Genomic DNA, 26774 nt, shown 5'->3' with positions numbered 1-26774 from the left:
TCTTGCTCTACCTAATGTCCTAGATGAGCTGCAACCTGTCCCCTCAGGACCCAGGGAAAGTGTCTACAGACTTGTGGGCAATGTCTGAAAGATAAAACGAGGTGAATGTAGTCTGACGAGACCACACCCCTGCTCGCAAGACCTGTTGAATTGACAGTTCTCCCGAAATGCTACAGTCGAGGTGATGCCCCTGACTTCATGAGCTCTAGTCCAGACTGTCCCCCAGCCTTCCTCGCCACACACCTGTTGATTGTCTCATGCAGCCAGAAAGAGACTGTGTTCTTGAACACCACTCTCTTGGCTGAGCCAGTACTAACAAAGAGGTGTCAACACTCAGGCCTACAATGTTAGTTCTAACTAAGAGCTCTCTCTAGGTCTCTCTCTCTCTCTCTCTCTCTCTCTCTCTCTCTCTCTGTCTCCATTTTCTCTCTCTCTACTCTCTCTCAGAGTTAACTCTCTCTCTCTCTCTCTCTCTCTCTCTCTCTCTCTCTCTCTCTCTCTCTCTCTCTCTCTCTCTCTCTCTCTCTCTCTCTCTCTGCATGTGGCCATTTTAGGGCTACCAGAGTTAACCTCAGATTTAGGGTGATCAGCACCCTGTTGATCACCTGAAAAATTGAGAAAAATGGAGGAAAAGTTTAAGCCACTAAACTGTCAAACAGGTGCTGAAGGGAGTCCATCACAGCACATGGGTCCAGCACTAGGGAAAAGAATATGAGAAGCTTTCTGTTGTGCTGGGTGGAAAACAGGTCTATGCTTGGAGCTCCCCAAAGCTTGAAAAGTCTATCCACCATACAGGGGTGTAGGGACTATCTGTTCCTTTCACCTGACTGTGGTGACTGAGTTCGTCTGCTACTATGTTCCAAGTACCCAGAATGTAACCAGCAGACAGCTCCACCAAGTGAGCCACTGCCCATTCATGCACCTGCACTGCCAACCAACATCAAGGGAGGGACACCTTTCCCTTGCTTGTTGACGTTTGCCACTACCATGGTCTTGTTGCTCATCAACACTATGGAGTGTCCCATCACTCAATACTGAAATTCCTTAAGAGCCAGGGATGCTGCCTTCAATTCCAGGATATTGATGTGGAGGTGCCATGCCTGTTGCTCTGGTCCCACACACCTGACATCAACTCCTCCAGGTGTGCCTCACCCCTCGTTGGATGCATCTGAAAACAGAACATCTCCAGAGGAGGAGCGCCAAGTGGCACTCCTACTGTTAGGCTCCTGCCATCTAACCACCAGTTTAAATCCTGTCTCACTTCAGCTGAGAGAGGACTTGGAAAGAAAAGAAAGTCTCTCATAACTTCAACCTCCATCTAAGGGAACAGAGGTGAAGCCAATCACAAGGAACCAGCTTCTTGAAAGACAACAGGTGACCTAGAATGACTTGTCACTGCCAACCAGGTTGTTCCTGACTGACTGATTAATGTCTGGTTACTAAAACTGGCCTCGCAATGTCTAGGTTATTGACGTCCTAATGAAAAGTAAAAAGGAATTAAAAAAAAACAAAAAATTAAAATGAGTTTCACATCTAGAAATATATAATCTGTAAAGAAATATATGCTATACAAAAAAACATACTGCATTAGTATATGACCTAAATTTTGTTGAGGAGGCCCACTTCTCTGATCAAGATACATAACTGATCTATACTACAATAATCCTTGAGAACCATGGCACAGGTGAAATGTCCATCTCTGTCATGTCCCCAAGAGAGGAGCCTACTTCTTAGATCCTCAAGACTCGGACATTCGACTAGCAAATGTCCCACAGTCAAGGGGACAATACAATCATTGCAAATGGATGGTTTTCACCTGACATCGAGAACCCTTGAGTGAGTCTTGTATGTCCACTCCTTAGCTTGCACAGCAGTGTTTCTAGTCTCCTTGGCATAAGGGGATATGACCAAGGAGACACTGATGATGTAATATTTCTAATTTTTTGGTTGGTTTCAATATTTTCTCCAAAGAGACTTCCAAAGATTTTTCATTTTCTGACCAACAAGAGGATATACGAGGTAGTAGGCCTCTCCTGGGCTCTGGAGAGAGGACTGCTGACTTAGCCAGTTTATCAGCTTGCTCATTCCCAAGAACCCAACATGGGAAGGTACCCAACAAAAATTTACTTCTTTACCTCACCTTTTCACTAGCAACAGCCATTCCAATATCTCTAAAATCAATGAGTGTGAAGAGTCAAAAGATTCTAAAGACTGAATAACACTTCTTGAGCCACAATATACAGCAAAACTATTTCCACTTAAAGAGTTAGAATTTTCTTTAAAGCCTTTAAAACAGCATGCAGTTCTGCTGTGTAAATAGGTGCAACACATGATCATCTCCAGCTTCTTTCTACATCAGGAAAGACCATTCCTAAGCTGATGCCAGCATCTGACTTTGAGCCATCTGTGAAAAATGCAACAGAGTTAACATGTTGGGATGAAAGATCTACATATATTGCTTGCATCGCTTCATTGGACATTTAGGCTCTTAAAGAATTAAAATATCAACAGTAATTTTCCTCTATACGGTTCCAAGGGGGCTAACCAAATATCTAGCTGGTAAAATTTCTGTCCTCTGGATGTTTAATTGATGGGTTATACATTTTACTCTAAATAAAAGCAAACAGCTGGGGTTGCATGAGGTGATTTTCATAAAAATGCCAAGACAGGAACTTCTATGCTACCTCCCTTAGCTTGGTGATGTGACAGTCTGGGGAAAAAACTCTCACTGCTGCAATGTCCATCAGCATGCCCAGGTACTTTACCATCAGCTTGAGTATGAGATCTGACTTCTTGAAATTTATCACCACACCCAGGTTGTGACGAAATCTGAGGAGACAATCTCTGTCCCACAGCAGCTGTGGCAATGAGCTCACCAGGTCTAGCCAATCGTCAAGTTACCTCAAAAGACATATCATGTGACTTGAACACCTGGGGGGAGGACAAAAGCCCGAAACAGTGCCCTGAACTGAAAGACCGTCCCTCTGAGGTAAAGCAGAGGTACTTCCAAGAAGACCAATGGATAGGTATTTGAAAATACACATCCTTTAGGTCCACTAGAACCATGAAGTCACCCTCTCTGATAGAAACTACCACTAAGTGAACAATTTCCATCTGGAAACAGGTCTGGAAAACAGACAAGTTCAATGGAGAGAGAGGTCGATGGCTGGTCTTCAACCATTGCCTTCTCTACCAAGTACTGACAGTAGTTAAACCCTGGAGACTGACTGATCATGACTTCTATTGCACCCTTCAGCAGCTCTGTATTCACCCCTTCCAATAAGTTGAGATCCTTCTGTGAGCCAGGAACGTATGTATGGAACCGGACTGAACTGAAAGTGAAAGGTGGTTGATACTTGAAGGACAGTAGATAACCTTCCCGCAAGACATCCACTACCCAGGTCTCTGCTCCATGTCACTGCTGTTGCCCAATGGCTCGATAGGCAGCCCCCACCATCGTCTGCATGCGGGAAGAATGCCGTCCCTAGCACCCTTCTCCCTTTTTGTCCTTGCCTCCCTTCCTAGGATGGAGGGGGGGAGGGGGAGTTGAAAGGGATGAGACTGTACACCTTTCACTATGGAGGTAGAAGAAGGCTGGGTTCCTTTATGAGGGGCAGAGGACTCTCTCTGTTCCAACAAAGAAGGGCCAGCCTGACCCAAAGGTCCTGCTGTAGTGTTATGTGAAGACCAAGAAATCTTACACACTGCGTGGTGGACTAGCTTGCAATTGTTCTTGACCCTAAGCCTAACCACTGCGATCTCTATCTCACTCCAAGGGGAGAGAGATAGGTGGATCTCAGCACCAGTCTGTCCCTGAGAGCCAAAGCCGACTGCAGTCCTACAAAACAAGAGGTGAAACAACACAGTGTCTTGCCTCTTAAATACCAGGTTCAACCACAGGTTGGCTGTCTGGAGGGCAGGAGGGTGGAGGCCCTAAATACAAACACATCTCTTGAAAGAGGCATCCCCTATGGGCGTACTACTAATCATCGAGGATGAGATCCTGGCCACTATAAATGTGACCAGAGATCAACCCAAGAGGGTTTCTGGAGTGCTGACATGGCAATCAACTCCAGAGTAGCTGCCTCCTTCTGTGAGAGAGAGATTCCCCTCTGTGCTGAGACGGTTGAGCACTAAACTGGGACAATAGACGAATTAAATCCGGGTTGACCTGCTTAGTTGCCAATGGATTCTCAGAAAACAGAGAATATTTCCTCTGGCAAGCAAGAGGTAAAGGAAGTAACTTGCTAGACTGGCTGGACTGGAGAATTTTCATGCCCAGAAACAAGAGAATTCACCTGATCCAAAACCCAACTAGGCCATGAAAGGCTGTTCGAGGCCTTGGGTTCCTTCTGCTGTCCCCATAAGGACTTGATGGCTGAGGATCTATCTTTGGGAGAAGAAATACAGAAAACATGAATTCATCAAAGAATGAACAAAGTCTGGAAGGTAGTAAGACGGAGTATTTTACAAGTATGAATGAGTATTCTTGTTTTTGTAAGAAGAATACATGGTAGTTAATCATGAGAATACTCGGGATAACAGGGAAGGGGTTAATGACCACAAATTGCCTCTGCAACTTAGGGGTGTCCAAGTCCTGGGGCATAGGACCCTTGGATCCCTCCAGTTCCTGGTCTTCCCAAGTTGCTCACTCTGCAGTTTAGGGATGCTCGCCAGAGCCCCCAGGAAATCTCTCAACCACTCAGGAGTATGACTTGTCTGGCCTGCAGACCAACCTAGGAACGTACTCCTCCACGGTAGGGCTGGGACTGGATCTAGAACAGTTCTGGTCCTGAACCCTGAGCCTTTCCACCTCCCAGTAAACCTCAGAGAGGTGGAGGGGACAGGCGGGAGACTGCAGGCACCCTTGCCTAGCCTGGCAGAGACCAAAACCTTGCCAGGCGAATGGGGCAGTTGGTAGCCATCAACCCGCAGTAACTACATCCACAGAGGTTGAGGAGAGCGATCCCACCCATGCAAAAGTTGGTGGGGGCCGTCTGAAAGTTAAACAGCCTTTCTAGCTCGCATTCACAAGCTAAATCCCTACATAAAGAATGAAGGTTTACATTTGTGCAGGAACAAATAAGCACAGAAACTATTTCTGAATACATGAATGTGAAAAAACAAAAACAAAAATGAAATGGCTTGCACACCAGGATAGCTGAAAAAGAACTCTGTATAGATCCTGGAAGCACAGCATACATTATTTGGTGTAAAATGAACTGTTGGCTCTTCCAAGTCAGTTTGGCTGTTAGTATTACAAGTTCGTACTACTGTATATTCAATAAAAAAAGGCTATTATATCTTACCTGTCCTGTTGCTGTTACTGCAGCATTAACAGTAGCACTTTTGATGGTGGAAGTTACACTTCGTATCGTTCCAAAAGTTTTAGAAAGAGCTACCTTCTGCTGCAAATCACCAAAAGGCAGCCCCAATTTACGTTCACCGGTACCACTGTGGAGGAAAAAGACATTTGGAAAAATTACACGTTTTCATTGTGATCTGTTTTTTCATAGACATAAAAACCATTACCTTTTAGGAAGATGCATCTTTCAGTATTTGCTGGAGATTCTTTTCGACTTGTTAACAAGTTAGTTAACTGACAGTTGCAATGGGATGAGTGGGAGAATACCCTTACTTGCCTGCCTTTACCAAACGCTTTTTTACTTTGGCCTTTGTCATTTGTTCCTGAGGAAATACAAACAATTGCCTCTTATGTAGGAGACTCATTCAATAGGTGGGAGGTTGTTTCTGTCAACATACTGGATGTTGAGAAACACCCAGAAAGTTAGTGATCCTGGCTGTGAGAGCAAGTAAGGGAGGCAATTACTCCTGTAACCCCTTACCTGGTCTGGCATTGGGATGACAGAATAGTAGGGCCATGGGCCCAAGAGACGGTGAAGATCCACATGCTACCACCCATAAAAGCTACAAAAGTTGGGAGGCAGTTATAAAAAATATAGCTTCAGATCAAAATATAACTCTGCCATGGCCTGCCACCATGTTAAAAGTACGTGGAGGGGGTCACAAAGACAGGGTGCTCAAGAAGTCACTTATATAACATCTGGTCCAGCATATAATCTGGCCAAGCGGCTGCTCCGCAGAGGGAGCAAGAAGGAAAAGTGAATGGTCAGTCACTTTAGCATTTGACCACAACCTCATGCTCTCAGAGCACCTTAGGAGAGATCCTTTTCTATCCAAAAGGGGTGCTTACCCAACCTACTCAAAAGCCACCACAGGTCTCAGAGAAAAAGTGTCTGGGAACTTGTGAGTGAAGGACAAGATGGTCTCATGCTGCAGACACCTGCCCCCATCACCCATGTACTGAAAATTCACTTCAAATTGCCAAGAACATATCCATGCCCTCATCACAAAGCCACAAAGAAGAGAGGTTTCTAACCTTCTGTTTGCTGGTACTAGCAAGAGGCATAAACACTCATTACATAAGAGGTTGAGGTTTACTTATCAGGTGACAGAGGCATAGACCCCTCTTGTCCATACTACCCGATCCCAAAGTAAAAACAAAAACTTGTGTCTCTTGTCAGACTAAATTTCTGAGTTTTGCCACAAACCCAAGAACTCATGGTTACAAGAGCAATTCCAAATCTCTGAGTACTGGATGAGATGAGAAGGCTGTGATTCCTACCATTACACTTCATAGCAATGACTAAGGTTTCAGTCTGAGGCCTGTCTCAAGAGGTGATACAGAGCCCAAGCAGGCTATGAAGGATGAGAGTTATGTCTTTCCCTAAAAGCTGAAGCCTCTCAAGAGAGTGGTTTTTAAGGAAATTGAAGGTAGATGCTACTGCTCTTACATCATGAAACTTTACCTTTAGGAGTGGCAAGAAAGAAGGGTCTAGTTTAGTGTGTGCTTCCTTGACCAGGTTCTTAAACAGCCAGGCCATGGCATTCTTTGACCTGTTTCTAGGACTACAAACAAGGTTTTTAACATAGTCTCTGAGATCCCTAGTCCTTTGCACATATAGAGACAGCACTCTGACTGGACACAGGAAGGATTCTTCCCCTTCTGGCACAAAGGACAACAGACTGGGGACGTCAAAAAAATGATGAAGACCCTGAAGAGGGGCAAAAGAGAAGGAACCACTCCTTGCAAAGTAAAATCCACATTGTAAGAGAAAGAATGAGGTTCACTAACTCTTGTCACTGAGGCTAAGACCTGTAAAAAGTTTTAATTGTCAAATCTTTTAGGAAAGCTAAATTTATGGGTTCAAATGATCATATACTCAAATACTTCAGCATTACATCAAGTTCCAACCCAGGGGGTTTAAACAGAGATTTAGGAATCTCTACTTGAAAGAAATGGATCTGTTCCCTAATGTCCAGTTTAGAAGAGATATCCAGACCAGAATGACTTAATATGGATGCTAACATGGAACAATATACATTAACAGAAGGAGGAGACAAACCTTTATTGTAGCATAAATGAATTAAGAACTTAATTAGGCTATTTGCTGCGGTACAGATGCAGGAAACCCTCCTGAAATAGCACCAGGCTCTATATGCTGACAACTGTCCCTGGTGCAGTGCATTAGTCAATTGCCTTCTGGAATTAATGATGATTCTTGTGCAATTGGAAAAATCCCCTTGTGCTCAAGAGACAGCTGAGTGTCTCCATGCAGTTAGCTAAAGCACGGGAAGGTTTTGGTGAAACCTCATGCATTCAGGCTATTTAAGAAGGTCCATCCTTAGTGGGAGCAGTCTCAGGCAGTCTATCACGTGAGACAGAAGATCTAGAGAACCACTCCCTGTGTAGCCACCATAGAGTCACCAAAGCCATGCATGAATTCATGTGTGACTTGGTTAGTGTTAAAAGTGCTGCTGTGATACCCAGGATTAACCAGGTGCTTTTCCAGTTGGTTGCTGTACCCTTCATTTTCTTTTATATTTCATAATTCACTAATTTTTCTTCATCTTATGAGTAATGCTCAGTGTTTGGTGAGTTTGCTATCCTCTAACACCCTGCTCCAATTGGTTTGATATCTTTTGCTTCAGCTGCTTCTTCCTTTGCATACCTGACTGGTATCAAATGCTGTCCTGTACCCGTCTCTGATTGCCCCTTGACTGCTTCTGTGTACTAAACTGCTTCTGAGTACCCAAATACCCAAAGTACTTGTCACCTGTTGTTTCTCCTTGCTTGCAAGATATTCCATTGCTAAGTGGGCCTATCTCCAAGGTTTCTGTGAGACCCTCATTGCCCAAGAGTATCCCTGGGCCATGCCAAGAGGCCTTTACATTTTCTGATCATGTTGGTGGAGTTCAAGATTCTTGAGTGTAAAAGTCTGCCTGATATTTTGAGCAAGACTAAGACTCATGTTGTCCCACTCCAGCCAAAGTGGGCCTAACCAAGTCCAATCTGATCTCCTCCTCTCACTATCACTACCCTTCAAGCTCATCTTGTTCATCCACCATATCTCTCCTTACTGCTTCAGATTGTTTGTTGCGTTGATGCCCTACTAAGGCCCCTGTCACTGATTCTCCAAATGATTCTTCTTCAGTTCATGCCATGGTGCCCAGCCCTTTTACAGGTTATGTGAGAAAAGAATGACTGGAGAAAGAATAGCACCACCATCTGTGTCCTCATCCCTATCTCCCATTTACCCCAACCTGGCCCTCTGGTATCCTTCCAACCCTTACAACTTCATCGCCTCAGCCCACCACCTCCACAGTTCATGAGCTTCAAACATCACTTCTTATTCCATTACCAATAGAAGTCAGTGATTATGACTCGGACCAAAACGTCTGGAATTAACAAACCCACACAAGGATCTAACTATGCTTAACACATTACTGTATCTTCAAGCAAATATTACAAATAATTTATTGTCCACAACATGAATGGTATGATACCTTCATTGACATGCTCATATTTAATGTACTGTTCTGTACTGTTGTTTAATTTATTTAATAAAGTCTTAAAGTTAAGATGATTTACATATAACTAATTAATGTACAGGGTAGAGTGTATTTAACATGCTTTTGGATTCTTATTACATATATTTAATGCACTGTTGTGCTGAATGCAATGTAAGGTATATATTTGCATTTCTGTATGTACATATGCATCACATGAGGAAACAACATGCACTTATAGTAGCACCCTCCTCAGTCTCTGTCTCTGTCTCTCTCTCTCTCTCTCTCATACATTATCTTTTATAAAGCAATTAAAAATAAACTCAATGCAGTTTGTGCTCACATATCTTGTGAGCATAAATGGGCAGAGGTACACACACATTATTTGATAAACAACTCATTTTGCAAATGGTATCTCTGAAACTGAACAATGCATAAATCAATATATGAAACTGTATAATAATTAAGGGATTTTGACGAAGGAAAAATCTATTTCTGGAGAGGGACAACCCGATTTTTCAATTTCTAGGTAATTCCGTGTAGATACTAAATGTGTAAAGTTACTACCCCAGAGCGATCCATCAGAAATGTAAAAGGAGATACATCAGGAGTTAAAACCCATGATGAACTACATCACTTCAATGATATTTACTATGGGAGGGACTCTGATCTCTCTCCCCTCTCTCCTCAAAAATTCTGTTTTATAAAAAATTAACAGAGTTGTCATTACTAAAGAGATAAAAATTTAAAAATAAACACTATATTTTTTAGCTTAAAATTAACATGACAATTTGTATACTAAACTAAATTTTACATATCTTGTGAGTGTCATAAATGGATAACACAGCCAGGTGAGAAGTCAAGGCAAGCCTGACTGAAATGACCGTAAAGGGATAACTGAGGCAGTGGAGGATTATTTGATAAACAACTCATTTTGCAAATGGTATTTCTGAAACTGAACAATGCATAAATCAATACCTGGTAAGATGAAACTGTAATAATAATTAATGGAATACCACCTATGATCATGCTTTTAAGTCAGGGTTACTTTATAAAGTAAAGGATTGTGTCTACACTATGAGCTATTGTGCTATGAGTTGGCTCCAAGGTGCTGTATGGTTCCGGGGTACTTTATCATGTAGGCTATAAGTCACCCGTCATTACTTAGCAGATTTCATTACTTACCAGCAATGACTGAACCCCTGGCTGTCTACCGAGGGGGCTTTTAATAGTTATCTATTATTTAACATGGGCAGTATAGATGTTTCAATTTAATATCAGTTGTCTTATCCTAAACATGTCTAATGTTTACAGTTCTCTCCTCTCAACTTCTAGTTCTCTACGACTTACCATTAGAAGATGCTATCTTTATAACACTAGTGGTCCCATAATTAAAACATATTCCTGTCTTATCAGCTTTTATTTCACTTTTTAACACTTATAGTCCTCTCCCATTGCATGCAGTTAGTTTTTATTTATCGTGAGTTATGCTGCTTGTCACAAACAAATGAAAACTTGCAATACTGTATTTTCAATTTGCTTGCAAGGTTGCAGTCTTCATTAACAAAAGCACACATCATAATGACACTATAAACAAAATGTTTGCAACTTTTACAAACTTTGCTCCATGACATTTTATTATCTTAACATGTCCCAGCAAATGACAGGTATAATGGCAGACCCAGTTACAAAACCCATGATGACCAATAAAGAATGGTTTTTTTGGTGGGGACCTACAGCCACCTACTTGATGACAAGTTGCTTTTTAACATTTCAATCCTTTGCCCTGAACTGTAATAGAGTCCAGATCTGATACAAAATAAAAACGTTACATTTAAATACCCAGGTGAATGAGTCCTATAAAAGGATCTGTTTTCATTTTTAAAAGTATGCTTTTTTTCTATGACAATACTGGAACACAAGACAAAATTTCCCAATCTAACACAGTCAAGAGGGTAAAAGGTGGCAATGCTAGATCTAAAACCTCCTGACACCTACCTTCCCGGATGGTTGGCATGCTTTCGACACTGCTGAAGGTGCAGCTCAGTATCAGGTGCTGTGGCCAAGGGCAGGAATGCAACACGAGTTATGCACCAGACCTGCTGGCCTTCTCCTAACATACCCACATCGCGAACACCTGTCACTAGCACCAATCTTGGAGTTAGATCTGTAAAAAATAAGGTACTGATTCATTCAAGACTACAGCACAAAAATAAAATAGCTGCTACCTGGTGAATCATATTCCTATACAATAATTTAAATTAAATTAAGAGGCCTGCACTGAAATCAGAGAAATATATCTAAGGAAAGCCCAATTTTTAATAATATGATCACTTTCCTCATTAAGGAAGGTAAGAGAGCCCACGATACTCTTCTTAACAATGCAGACATACTACTTTCAAAATAGTCACTTTCATATGGCATCCTCTAAGCACTTTACTCAGGTCTGACATGATATGTATTCAATTATGACATTCATTATTTCATCATTATCCAGGGATATCAGTGCACATTACACCTCTGAGTAAATGATTTCTTTTACATGGTGATTCTATCTAAGGTTCATATGATTAAGTAATTTAACCCGATCACTGAGCAAAATTATTTGGTAGTCACACAGCTAGCCTGAAGGACTTTACTTTAGTAGCGATAAATTTTACATTTTATGTACAGTATTTAATGAAATCTAATCTTTACTTGACAACCACATAAGATTTTTGTAAACAGTACTGTACTCCTAATCCACAATTTTCTATTACCGTACAGTACAGAATAGCAAATTCAGATACTTCATAAGCATTACAAAATATGCAAATTCAACATTTTAACAATTAACCGTATCAGTTTCTACAACGATGAAATACAAACCTTAGAAAAACTAGATAAAGTAAATTAAAATATCCTGATGTGTTGCAGAATTCCAGTTGTTGGAAGAGGGCTTTTAGAGCACTCTCCTTCACCATCACACCAGCTAGTCAAAGAAATCTTGGCAGCCTCTTACACAGGGTAAAAGCAAAGACTGCCATAAACAACGCAGAATTGGGTGCATTCAATTACCCTTCCACTTTCATGGGTCATTACTAAAATTGGGTGCATTCACTCACCCTTCCACTTTCATGGGTCATTACTAAAATTGGGTGCATTCACTTACCCTTCCACTTTCATGGCTCATAACCAAACGTCCGGATAAAGAGCAGTGGAATATAGGTTATGTGGTATGTGGGTTTCGACACAAAACTAAACATCCGACCATGTAACTAGAAGGATGAATGAAATACAGTGATACTGTAGTTAAACTGTCAAAATATGTATATACATACATGCCACTTTTAGAAACGTATAAATTTGAACTAATATGCAAGATACTCTATGAACCCCACTGACAGAACAAAATAAACCTATCCAATACTGACGAGACGCTCAGGACCCGTATCAAACCTCAGTTCAGTTGCTGAACATACTGTCCTGTAGTGTACTGTGATATTTTTTAATGCGCAATGACAATAGGTAAATGTATCATGAAGCAACTTCTGGACAAAAAGGCATCACTGAACACAGTCACACTGTACTATACAGTCATTAGCAAATCTGTGGACCTGTGCAAGATAACAAGAACTTACCTTGCACAGATGTAGATTTCTAAAAAAAAAAAAAAAAATTACTTTACGTGGTTCCACACACATAATTCCTGCATTATATTACAAAAACCTCATGTGGCAATAATTAGAAATACTAGACACATTAATCTGCTGTGATGAGAGAGAGAGAGAGAGAGAGAGAGAGAGAGAGAGAGAGAGAGAGAGAGAGAGAGAGAGAGAGAGAGAGAGAGAGAGAGAGAGAGAGTATATCTAGTCAACACCAGTTATAAAAGTAAAGAATAAAACTAAGCTGATGAATTTGGTGTGATGAGAGAGAGAGAGAGAGAGAGAGAGAGAGAGAGAGAGAGAGAGAGAGAGAGAGAGAGAGAGAGAGAGTCAATGTACATCTATCCAACAGCAGTTATAACAGTAAAGAATACAACTAAGCTGATGAATTTGGTGTGAGAGAGAGAGAGAGAGAGAGAGAGAGAGAGAGATACAACTAACCTGATGAAACTGATGATAAAAGATATAAACAGCTTGTACTTGGACTGTAAAAAAAAATCATGAAACATGTGGGAATATGAGTAAAATACGAAAGAAAAGAGAAGAAAATTATGACATGGAAAAACGAACTCACTATAAGATAGTCAGATTCTGTACTAAAAGTCGACCATTAATCCCTATATGTGACTTTTTATCATGATTATATGTTGGGGGAGTAAGCGAGCACGAAGCAGAAGTAGAAATAATCCACATTAACATATCTGAAGCTTTAGAAGTACAAAAAAAATCCATTAGTCATATCTCCCATAACTGAGAAGTAGGTTAATCTCTTCTTTCTCACATTATTCTCCCAGATTTCCTTTCCTAGTACTGAATCCCATTACTCAATTTTAATTGTAAATTTTCATCAAAATGACAATTCTTGTTTTATTTCTCATACGATTTTGGCTTAGTTAAGTCCTAACATGTTTCTCTTCCTTTTTGTAAAAGCAAAGGAAAACTTATTTTGCATGCTTTAATTTTTTTTCCTATGTATGACTTTCTTCAACTCTCAGGCTAAATGATTCAAATGTTAACCCTACAGAAATGATGGTTAACGAAGAAAAAGTGACTACAGCACCACTATAATCAAATTCATACACTGCTACAGCAAACAACAAATAAAAACAAGAGTACACAGAGTCCTCGATAAAACCCAGAGTGGCTCAGTTCATGAGGTCACTCTGCTCTCTCCTTAATGGTACTGCATTATGGCAGCGAATTTCAAGCAGCTCGGTGACAGTAAAGAGAAATGCAAATCAATATACTGTACTGTACCACTCAAGAGAATACGAATGCTAACAATGGACTTTTTATTTTACCATAATGTTTTGTGTACTTGTGTGCACTATCCAAAAGAAAATATCACATAACTTTCAATTTCTTTACGTCTGCTTTAGTAATTCAATACAGTACATTGATTGAGACCACCCTTTTTCTTTTTTACATACAACAAATGGACCCCCAAATTAATAATCTTTTATAACCGCTGCCTATTATCATCATTATCATTAGTTAATCTGGATACTTGTTAATGACTGAGAACCCAGAGAATAAGAAAGAGGAACAGAAACGAAAATTGAACTATTTAAAGAAGCAGATTCACTAATTGTAAATTATCATGTACAGAACTGTAAATAGCATACATGTCGAAGAAATGGTGCAAAATGGGACTTAAAAGAACATGCAATCCCTGAATGTCTGGCTTCATCATCAACATCTAAACAAGCAACATTAGAAACTGCCATATTTGTAAATTACTAAGAAATACGAGACAAAATTTGTTTTACCACCTTCAATCACCTCACTGAAGCAATAAAAACTCACTTACAAATGAATAAATTTTCAATTTTCAACATGTATAATCAACCAAGTTCCATTTAGTACACACACTATCCAACCTTTCCATCAACATATTGTCCCCCAACTGAACTATAAGGGACTTCAGTATGCACAATTCACTATGAGGCACGAACTGTCACAATGCAGATTATCAGTGCCAACTGTCACGATGCAGATTATATGGTGATAGAGCAAATAATTTCCCTATGTCCCACTACTTTTGTTTTGGTTAATATCAGTTCCCCTCAAGTCACATGAATTTTTAGTATTACTGATACAGTACTTATACCTGTGATAAATCCTTAAGTGATTGCTTTCTAATAAAAAAAAAAAAATCTGAAGATCGCACAGTAATGCCCGGAATTTTACTACTTACACACCAGCAGTTAAAAAACAAATTCCAATACCTTCATTGGAAACCACCAAACCAAGGTGATCAGATACCCTATGAGAACTAATAAAAAGCTCTAGAAACATATTTTACCACCTAAATAAAAGCTTTCATACAATAAGAAACAATGTTTAACAGAAAATGCACTGCAGAATAATGGTATCTACTGGAACAAAGTTGGATATACAAGTAATCCCTCGATTATTCAGATCTTCATTATCCGAAACTCAACATTATCCGACAGCACTGACCAGGGACAAAGATATATACAGTAATATAATTTTTTAAAATTTGTAAAAACTTCTCTCTGATGTTGGCAATGCTGTGTGGCCTAAGGAAAACATTGGCAAACACTGCTTCTACTCATGACTGCGAAAGGGTTTTGGGGGTGTGGGAGGCCTGGAGAAGTTTCCAAGGTGGGGAGAGGTGTCAGATGGCTGGGCACCAAGGGAGAAAAGCAGCAGTAAGGCTGTTCAACAAGAACTCACACAGAGAAAGGGTTCTTGTGGAATGTGGGTGGAGCAGTGAAGGAGTTTCCCTGGCTGGGAGGGGGGAGGGAATGTAGTGTGGGATGGGTGGAGTGGGGTAGGAAGGTGTTTCACATCATTTGAGCTTTAGATTTGGTTTTGTTTCTGCTTTCTGAATACCGCACAGTAACTTGTAATGAAATACATCAAGCATAAAAGAGAAAAAAAGATACAGTTTAGGAGAGAGAGAGAGAGAGAGAGAGAGAGAGAGAGAGAGAGAGAAAAGGGGGTTGATTTTCATTTTTTACTGTACGATGTATTTTACAGTGTTTGGAGAATATGAAAAACATTGTTTGTGTAACCTACCATATTGCGTGTAACATATGAGAGAAAACAAAGTGTATTTATAGAGCATGATATTTTGTTACAAATATGGGAAAATAAAGTATATAACTGCTTTTTGCATCAAGTTTTCAGTTTAAAGTGTGATGGTTATTGTTCATAAGTGGAATTAGTGTTTGCAGTTATGAAGCATTGACAAGGTGGGAGGAGGAAGGGTAAGGGGTAGCCCTTGAAACACCCGTCAATTTTTTTACTTGCCCTTATTGTATTTCCCCCTTATCTGACAAGGCCTTGGCTCTGTTAATCCAGATAATCAAGGGATTACTGTGCTTGTATAATTTTACAATAAAATTTTAAAAATCTGGAGAGGGTGAAGCTCAGAAGGGGTAGGATGTAATTCTTGTCTCCATAAATTTACAGCTTCCAACAAATAAATTTTTGTACTGCACTGTTAATGACTATGCTATATCATCACTGATTATTTCTTGCACTCCCTTCAGTTGAGCCCCATATTACATCTGCCACCATGGGTCTTATTACTTTTGGAAAGTCCTAGTTTAAAGGGTTTTAATTACTAGAGACAAGTTTGTTTTATTTTATTAGGATTTTTGGTAGTATCATAGTGTTACGGTTTGCATTGGTTCATTTACTATGTGGATTAACATGAAATTTTTATGATAAAGTTTTATATATACGGTACTTACCAAGTAATTGCATACCTATAGTTTCTAACTAGAACGGCAGGTAAAATTTGAAAACTTGTGGTAGCGATTCTTTTGTTTTGGTGTAGGTAACTAGTCCCACCCACTTTTGGGAAAGAGAGGAACAACTTGGCAAAGAACCTCAATTTGTTTGTGCCTTTATGTCCATGCGAAGGGAGGAGGGTGGGCTCCCATTCTGTATTTAACTTTATCATAAATATGTCATTTTTATATAAGTAACTTATCTGGCAATTTTTTCTCTATTCTCAAACTCATTAGTACATGTACTAATGGTTTGGGGTAGTAGTTATTCATGCACCCCCTCCTATCAATGTGGGAATCAGCTGTGTAATTACCAAGTACAGTAATTACACAGCTGATTCCCACATTAATAGGAGGTGGGATCCATGGATAACTACTACCCCAAAACATTACAGTAGTACATGTAATGGATTTGAGAATAGAGAAAAAATTGCCAGCAGCGATACAATGCTTGTTGTTTCCTTACCTGGTAAGAAAACTGCTACAGGAAGATACTGCCTCTGGTTGGCACTAATCTTACCCCATAGCAGTGCGGTGGTACAGCCATGGGGCGCCTGCTACGTAAGTGGGAGCTTTAAGCGAAGGACCTTTCTGATCGCTAATAAAGCATAAAAATTTGCTCCTGCCCTGGGCGCAGCACTGTCACAAAAAACAACCAGACCAAAACCAACACTATTACCTACACCATAAAAATTAAAAAATACCACCACCCCTCCACTAAAAACTGGTGGGTATCCAGGTACATAGTACCCCCAGGCTCCCCAATGACTCAACATCCTATGTTAAGGCAAAGAGATTGAGGATGGAAGGGATACTTCCTACATTTCCTGCCCCAACACCATACCAGCCGCTGATAACGGGCTTAGGGTACTGAAATGATTAAAAATTGTTTCCACTTCCTTTAAGCCATGGGATGCAAACACTAACTTGCATTTCCAATATGTAGCTTCAAGAATGGAAGAGAGAGACAGATTGTGCTTAAAAGCTAACAACGTAGCTACAGCTCTAATATCATGAGCTCTGACTTTAAAAATGGTAAACAGTTCTTCTCCAATTTGAGAATGAGCTTAACAAATGAGGTCCCTAAAAACAAAGATGGGGCATTATTCATAAGGGGTAGAGAGGGGTCTTTGACCAAACACCGCAAGTTACTGACAAGTCCCCGTATCTTCTCAGTCCTGTGTAGGTAATATTTTAAAGCCCTCACAGGACAAAGCACTCTCTCTTCATCTTCCAAACCTGCACTAGGCTCTTAATGTTAAAAGAACAAGGCCAGGGTTTTGATGGAGTCTCAGTCTTTGCAAGAAATCCCAGGGTATAAGAGCAGACTGCATCGCCTTGAGCGAATCCGATTCTTTTGTCAATTGCATGTATTTCACTGACCCTCTTAGCAGTTGCTAGGGCAACCAGGAAGAGGGTCTTCTTAGTAAGATTTCTAAGGGACACGGAGTTAAGCGGTTCGAAAACAGGGCTAGATAACCATTTAAGAACCACATCTAGGTTCCATGATACTAGTTCTGTACAGTGAACCCACCGTATTCGCAGGGGATGCGTCCCACACCCCCGCAAATAGGTCAAATCCGCAAATGCTTAAAACCCCTCTAAAAACACTTAGAACTGCCCATTTTGATAGCTTAAACCAAGAAAAACCCTGTAAAAATGCTTATACCTGAGTATTTTAATAGTTTTATCACAAAAAGTGCATTTATTCATGAAAATTATATGAAAATACAGAAATTAGTGAATATTTCTCATTGAAAAATACTGCGAATGGGCGAATTTTCCGCGAAAAATGGCTAGATATGTTCCACAGAGAACCCTGCGAATGCGTGAGTCCACAAACCATGAGAACGCGAATATTGGGGGGGTTTACTGTATTCCTTTGCTTACTAGTGTCAAAATATCTGATAAGATATAACCTGGTTAGCAGAAAGGTCCAGGCCTCTATGCCAGAAAACTGAACTAAGCACGGACCTGTAACCTTTAATTGTGGTGGTCCTCAAGAATAATGGAAAATCTGCAAGTTCTGTTAAAGATGTCTTAGAAGATGAGATGCCATTAATTCTGTACCAAGTGCGGAAGACAGACCACTTGTTTTGGTGGACACTGGCAAATGACTGCCGTCTACACTTCACAATGGAATCTGCAGCCACCCTTGAAAATCCCTTAGCTCTGAGCAATTTCTTGACAGTCTGTAACCTGTCAGAGCTAGATTTAACAACCCTCGATGAAACCGTCTGAAACAGAGTTGTGTGAGCAGGTTGCGTTCTGGTGGTAGAAGCCTGGGAGAGTCTACCAGAAGTTCCATGAGATCCAGGAACCACTCTCTTAGAGGCCAAAATGGGGCTATTAGCATCATCGATGCATTCTGGTGGGATCGGAACTTGTTCAGGACATCTCTGATCACCCTGAATGGAGGGAGGGCATACAGATCTTTGTTGAATCAGTCCTGCAACATGGCATCTGTTGCCCATGACAAGGGACTGGTGAACAAAATTGCGGTAGACGATGGTTCTTGGAAGTCACGAAGAGATCCAGCATCGGTTTCCCCCCCCAAGCTTCCACAGGTCTAGGCAAACAAGTGGATCTAGAGTCCACTCTGTGGGAGTGACTTGATTGCGTCTGCTCAGCTGGTCTGCCAGGACGTTCAGTCTGCCTTGGATGAATCTGGTTATGATTTTCGTATGGTTCCAACTTGCCCAGAGGAGAGGATCCCTCGCTATTTCACAGAGGGAGAAAGAATGCATTCCCCTTTGTTTGCTGATGTAATACAGGGTTGTAGTATTGTCCAAATGGAGTGCCACTGTCGTGCTGAACACCTCTGAGTTAAAGGCTTGCAACCACAAGTGGATCGCCTTTAACTCCTTCACATTTATGTGAAACTTCTCTTGCTCTGGTGACTATGACCCGGTGACCTCCTTGCCTCCCAGGAGAGCCCCCCATCCTATATCTGGTACGTCTGGATAACAGCTTAGGTCGGGGTTCTGAATGAGAAGGGACTTCCCTTCAGCAACCTGTCTTCGGACCTCCACCAAAGCAGGTGCTTCTTGATCTCATGAGTTACCGGAAAAGTGACCGAGTCTGGGTGACTTTTCCTGTCCCAGCTGGCTCTGAGGAAAAACTGAAGAACCCTCATGTGTAATCTTCCTAGGGATGCAAACTGTTCTATGGATGCCAGAGTTCCAAGGTGACTCATCCATTTGTTGGCAGAGCAGGTTTGGAGAGTGAGAAACTCGTCTACCAACCGCAGAAAGCATTCCAGCCTCTTGGGGACAGAAAAGTCTAATTCTTGAAAAAACTGTCAAAACCGTGAAACTCTGGTCTTTTAAGAAATAGCCTATCACTGATTAATTACCAAAAGGCTACAAAAAATAAATATACTTCACCAATTTTGTCTCAACCAAAAAACCAGCAAAGAAATGAATTTCCAAATTTAGATGAGAGCTAACAACCTTTGTCGTCTGCCGGCAGAAACAAATTGAGGTTCTTTGCCAAGTTGTTCCCCTCTTTCCCAAAAGTGGGCGGGACTAGTTCCTACACCAAAACAAAAGAATCTCTACCGTGAGTTTTCAAATTTTAGCTGCCGTACTAGTTAGAAACTGTAGCTATGTAATCACTTGGTAAGTTACTTATATAGAATGTGATGCTTTTCTAGCAAAGAAATACTAGAATGGGTAATTTCCTTATTTTCAGAGTTTTCTCCTTTTAAAGTCTTCTAAAAGGAGAGGACTACATTCATATCTACTGCTTTTCTGACCAACTGTTACTCATCCCATCTCATCACATGTCCAAACCTTCTCTCTCTTTTAAGATGTCTTTTTTTTCTAGCCCCTTGGTGTTTCATCTCTCCACTAACTCCTAATTCATAAAAACATCTTCCCAGCATACTCTGGCCATGAATTTTAACATTCTACCCTGCAACTTCTTCAAAATCTCCTCCGTATTCCTTGCCAGTGGCCATTTTCTGCGGCACAGTAGTACAGGAATTATGTATTGGTTGCAAGTCTTTGTTTTCTCTCTAATACTGTAATGGGACATTTTCATTTACCAGTAGTCTAGCTCTCTCTCCATTTTACCCATCCTACAGTTACTCTCCTTCTTGCCGCCCTCTCAACTGCTGTATAAACCTTTTAGAGATTCTGATGATGATTATAGTCATCCTCCATTTTTCAACCTCAGATTCTGATGACGACTGTCGTCATCGTTGTTGAAAGATTTTTTTTAATTAATCCACCATAAATTGTATAAAAGCATCATTATTGATGCTTGTTATTTTCCTTGAAGCCAGTGTATATTATCATTAATGGCATTTCTTCAAGAAAAAGGACATAAGCCATTATTCAGCTTAGAGAAGTCCTGCCAATCAAATGTAGTTTACATTTTTTAATGCCCTTTGTGTTATCATATATATGGCTCAAATAGTAATGAATTTCACATACTGTAATTGAAAATGCAATTTATTACTACTTTTACAATGAGTAAACAGAAATTGGATACCTTTCTTTCCCAATTTACTGTGATTTTTTCCAAGTAACGAAACTTTTTAATCACAGATAACTTTCACTCGTGATATTAATGTTCTTATTTCCTGCCATTTTTAAACATATCATGATAAAGATCAATTCTGTAGCTTTAAAGACCACTAAATGCATGAGGTATAATGTGACATGAAGCAATAAAAAAAATTAATGCTAAGCATTCAGTGAAGGATGAGTGTTCTGGTGTAGACAGATTCTGAATCACCCCCAGAATCCTTTAATAGTCCTGTCCTCCTAAGGTATCTGAAATGTTCTATCTCTTTTAAGATCTGTCCACCTACTAAAACAGCATTCTTAACTCTCCCTCTCTCCTTAATTTCCTCTTGTAATACAATTTGAGCATTAAAAATTTCTGATGCCATGAATATTCTGTAACCATGAGGAACTCTAGAGACAACAGCCATTACATCAATACGCAATACACATCACACCTTACCCATGACCACCACATGGTCACTTACCTAACTGTTCTTCTTCCTTTGTTGTCTTTCCAGTCACTAAGCTTTGTTTTGCTTTTTAAGTCCTCTCCACTCCATCCACTTTTTCACCTTATAAACATTTCCACAACATCCCAGGTTCTCTTGTTAAAAATAGGTCATGTGCACATGGAAGTCTTAAGGACCCCACTTTCTGCAGTTCTTTTAAACTTCTTTCAAGACTAGGATAAACAGCATGGACTCGTAACTGATCCCTGATGGACACCAACACTTATCTCAAATTCTCCTGATACACCTGCCAGCCTTCACTTTAAATATAGTGTTATGGTAGAGTAACTTCACTGGCTTACTAAGTCTTCCTGGTCCAACTTTAATAGTCCCTACTTCAAAACTTCAATACCTTTGCACTGCCATTCCAATACTATTTTTTTTTATTAATTAAAATTTAACAAAATAGGTAAAGTCCTGTTACACTGATGAAATACACTATTACTGCACTTTTTTATGCAACATACTCAAATACTGGCATTTGTTTTATTGATGGTAAAAACAAAAATTTAAAAATGTTGACAGTACCCGACTTTACTTCACTAACTACTCATTTTCACCAAAAATTTCTGTGTATCTGTTTGTATAGTAGGTCTACACAAGGTTCTTTTATCATTACAATTTCATTCATGTACAGTGCAGCAATTTGCTTTCAAGTTGGCATGTCAAATTTTTTAATAACTTAAAATGGAAAAAAAATGAAAGGGTACAAAATAAGTTCCTTGGCCAAAAAACTGATGTACTTTTATGATCCCCATTGTTCCTGTACAAATATCAAACTCACATCCAAACAAACAATGATTGTTCTCACATCTGCAAATCCCTTAACTTTACCTATCTTAGCTAACAAAACCCAACATCCCTCACTAAGGTGAGAAATCCCACTTGCACCAACAAATTTAGTTTTTTTATACACTGACAGAATGAGAAATTTGACACTGATAGAATAGCATAATACAAGAGGTTCATGTCACATACCTGGATGAATCTGGAGTTTTCCCAGAAAGAGATGGATGATGCCCAGACATGTTGGGTTTTCTGCTGAAGCAAGATCCCAACCTGAAACATACATAAGAAATAATTCAGTAAAAAAAGAGTATATGGAATCTTTATAATGTAAAGCGCTGTATCAAACAATGACTTACCCTTGAATGCAGGGTATACAAGTGTTCAACACTTGTTATACCTCATAAACATTCTGGCACAATAACCCCTCAGCTTACCACAATCCCACTTGCCAACTCTTCTTAAATTGAGTGAAAAATGTACTGTATACCTGTAGTACAGTTTAGGCTAAGTTAGACATCATGTGGAATTAATGTTAGATACGGGATATCTTGAATGTAGGCTAAACTATACGTCTTTGTAACTAGACTACTTTGTTACTTGTCCGGAGGCCTGAATCCTAAAGTGTCTTGATAAGTACAATGGTGGTGCTGCGGTGCTCCATGTTATAGACTGAAAATCCCTTTCAAGGAGACAAATCTGTCAATCTTCCCTAATTATAGACACAGTACATGCTTACTCCCTGCCTTTAACGTTCAAAACTAAATTAGTCCCATGCTTTGTGAACTAAGTAAGAATTCTCAATCCCAAGATCTCTCAAAGCTACACTGAAACTGCATTAACTCAGAACTCAAAAATATTTTATTTTTTAAAATCCACATACTGTAGTCAGAATATCTAAAGATGGGCATGTAAATTTTCCAAGAACCAGATTCTTGGATTCTTCCATAGCACTGGAGTTTTCTGCCAGTTGCTAAGCACCAATAATTCTCAGGATTTACAGTTTCTGTAGTCTGCCTCTGCCTCACTCTGTTGCTGTTATGTGTAGATGTTTTAGTCAGTCTCTCTCTCTCTCTCTCTCTCTGCTCTCTCTCTCTCTCTCTCTCTCTCTCTCTCTCTCTCTCTCTCTCTCTCGGACTTTATCATTAGGATATTAATGTACGCAAGCAGTGTATTATGACACATACAACAATATGTAGCTGTCTGGGAATAGAACTGAAATCTTTTACCATACCCAAGCAGGTTGAAAGTGTTGAGGCATATCAATTAACTCAAAATAACCTGCATCATGGCGCCAAGAGTCAATCGAGCATGTTGTATGATATCAAGTATGCCAGAGAGACAATTCTAGTGTGTGCCCAAGCATAAGAGGAACCTGATGGTTTGAAAAGTAAATTTTAAAAGTTATTTGTATTTTTCCTAAGTTTACACGAGAGCCTTTTATATAGGAGTAACCATCAGTGCAAGCTAGAATCAGTAATGAAAACTTGTAACAAGGTAGTTAACTGGTAGAGATGGGAGTGAATAGGGAAGTACCCCTCACTCATCTTCTGTCAATACTAACAACCTTTTATATGAGAGAATTAGCCACTCCCTGTTGCCCTGCAAGCAGATGTCAAGTTTCCTGTAATCTCCTAGATGCCTGTAACCTCCTAGATGTCTGTAACCTTCTACCAGTCTGATGAAATGGTTGACCATAGTAGAAGGACCCTGGGCCTGAGTACCCTGCCTTGTGGGAGGGTGCTCATGTAAGGAAAATATTTCAGAGAACCATGACATCTCCCATGAGAGATTTTGCATCAGATGGCAACTTAATGGGTTAAAAAATGACAAATTCTTAATTAATTTGTATTTTTCCTAAAATACAAACCTGAGGTCTTTACATATGGATAACTTTCAGCGAAGCTGGAAAGTCCGGCCATTAAACTTTTGCAAGGCGGTTATGGTAAAAGTTACTTATGGTAGGGGTGGAAGTACCGCCCACCCAACCAGTATGCATTCAATCTCTTCAGTTTACCTTTCGGCCCAGGTAAAAGAATGAGGGGTGGTAAGAAGTGGACCTTTTATGTGAAGACCTGATGTTTATATGTTAGGAAAAATACAATTTAATTAAAAGTTTGTCATTTGTTCCTACATGAATACAAACCTGAGGTCTTTACATATGGAGACTCACTATTGGAGGGAGGATTCCAAATACACGCAGTCCCCAGTTATCAGCGATCCGGTTTTTCAGGGCTTGTCTAGATACGAAAATTGGCAATTTTCGGCGCCAATATGCGCTGATTTCCGCTTATTGCCGCCAATAATCACATACTGGCGCCAACACATACCTAATAGAGGCGCTGACAACCGGAAATTGGCAATTTTTGTAGCTTATCAGCGCCGAATTGTTGGCAATTTTCACTTATCGTCATGCTGTTGGAATGGAACCACCGCTGATAACCGGGTGCTGCCTGTAATTCTCTGAACTGACTGGTAAGCTTGGCTCACCTGGTACCCTCTTCCTCGTCATGAAAGAGCAAAGGAAGGGTACCATACCTTTGATCTGTACATGTGTGATGTTCAGCTGACAGACTTCTGGGCATTTTGAATCTAAGGGAAGTATGAAAACCATTGATTCGAAAGGTATGAACGAACCCACAATGTTGAAGACTATATAGCTAAAATTAACCAACTTGGCTTGTCCACTGCCAGTCCTTCTCTCTCCTTGCTACAGAGAAGGTAGGAAATGCATCTATTAATCCAAACAAAACTGGATTATAGATTGAATACTCAGTCATGCAGGTCACCTGCATGCACACCAGTCCAGCTCGTGATGGCTTGTTCACTCTTCCTCTGTCCACTGCAAGAGGGCGGCAAACAGGAGGAAGGTATGAAGCCAGTCCCTCCCACACCTCCCTGTAGCTGCACACCTTAGGTGAGATGCAACCCATCTTTAAGAGCTGGGTAAACTACATTATTTATTGAGCAACCACCAAGGATCCAAGGAAAAGGAGTCCAAGGACCCATGGGCAATAACCCAAGGTATAAGGATAAGAATGTGAACTGCACAATTACATTCTACCCTAGTACCAGATCAACTGGTTCTTCCTGAATGCCATAGATCTATGGGCAACTGTGGCCCTTAGAGATGTTGCCTCAAACGCACTGATGACCACCAGGAAATAGCAGGGTACGTTTGGAAGTTCATTCCCCCAGGGAAATGATCCTTTGCCTATGGACAATACTCCAAGGTAAGAGGATATGAATGTGAGTTTCACATATACATTCTATCCCATTACTCGAACTGCATGTCCTTTCTGAATGTGACAGACATATAGATGACTTTGCCTTTTAGAGATCTACCCAGAAATGTACTGATGTCCAGTAGGAAGTTTCAGTTCTTTACCTAGAGAAAGGATCCCTTTGTCGTTGTTTCTCAGGCAGCTTGAAGCTAACGAACTAGTCATCAGCTTTGGGTTGAAAGACTAGATTATGCCACAGGACCGTTGAGGGAAAACAATCAATCTAACTGATCACCATCAAATATGCAGAATAAGCAGATCAGAGCAGAGCCAACAACAGGAAATCAAGAGAAGAAAGAGTATGATCAATCTTCTTTCGAGGTTGAGCGAGAACCTTAAGTCAAGATCAACTGTCCCATCCCTTGACTTCATCTAATAAGAGCCATCTTGCTTTTGATTCCATGCTGGCCATCGTAACTAAAGTACGTCTGTCTGTCCGAGTACTACCACTGTCGCAGACCTGACATGTAAGGACACTAGGACCTTTAGGAACCATGTTAGTATTGTGGTGTTGTTGTTATCATACTGAGGACTGTAAGCAGCAATTGCTGCCTACATCTCCCACTCCTCATAGGAGTAACATAACAGCACAAAGACCAAGGGAGGGGGCTCCAGACATCCTTCCTTGACTGAAAATAAGGTTTTAGAACTTAGTCTCCTAATCAGTTGATAGATATATCTGTTCAGACAAGAAACTAAGGTATCTATCAATATGTGTCTGATATCATTCCTTTCCCCTTTAGCTAGAGAGAGGAAAGATATGCCACTGAAAGATACATTTGCGTACAAAACACAATGTTATAACCGTTGGAATACTTCAGTCACGTGTATACTATAGGTCCAACATCTGATAGGTCTTATCTTCTTACCTATCTCAGTAGAGAAGAAGGCAACTAGAAAAGAAAGAGATCGGTGTCTCGATCAATTCCACTGTCCTTATCAGAAAGATCTCATCGATACTGTTAGTGAAAGTGGTTTAGCATAGCTAAGAACAATTGTTCAAAATACCATGAACATAAAAATTATTCTTGTATACACGTTATTGGTATTAAAACCAATCTGGTAGTAGAAACTGATAAGGGAAAGAAGGCATGCTCAATCATTTCACATTGCCAAAGAAGTGGAACTCCTATGCCCATGCATGGACATAGACTCCAGTAACAGAACTTGTCTGACATACATCCCTCATCCTGGAATGTGTCTGACTGACATCTGTGTTGAGCATTCTACTGCAGCCCCATTCATCAGCACTGTATACAGAGAAGACAGGATAACCCCAGGGGATGCCCTATGATAAGAGTTCTACACAGATACATGCTAAGTACTCTACTGTCAACTTGTGCACTGCCAACGGACTTTGCACCATCGACAGAGGAGATGTCCTAGTACTGTCAAAGGAATG

General features: G+C 40.3%; 1 protein-coding gene across 2 annotated transcripts in view; it reads right to left on the bottom strand.

Moving 5' to 3' along the window:
* Positions 1 to 26774, bottom strand: part of sp3 (spermathreecae) — a 157092-nt gene that overhangs the window by 120571 nt on the left and 9747 nt on the right. For both annotated transcript variants that reach the window (XM_067124117.1, XM_067124118.1), the window contains exons 2-4: positions 22281 to 22361; positions 10870 to 11038; positions 5310 to 5454 (exon numbers count right to left, since the gene is read on the bottom strand). In XM_067124117.1, the coding sequence (XP_066980218.1) occupies positions 5310 to 5454; positions 10870 to 11038; positions 22281 to 22361 (395 nt within the window). The remainder of the gene's footprint in view (positions 1 to 5309; positions 5455 to 10869; positions 11039 to 22280; positions 22362 to 26774) is intronic.

Source organism: Macrobrachium rosenbergii, chromosome 22, assembly GCF_040412425.1.
Source record: "Macrobrachium rosenbergii isolate ZJJX-2024 chromosome 22, ASM4041242v1, whole genome shotgun sequence".
In the NCBI taxonomy this organism is placed as follows: Eukaryota; Metazoa; Arthropoda; class Malacostraca; order Decapoda; family Palaemonidae; genus Macrobrachium; species Macrobrachium rosenbergii.
This window is presented reverse-complemented; position numbering and strand designations above follow the sequence as displayed.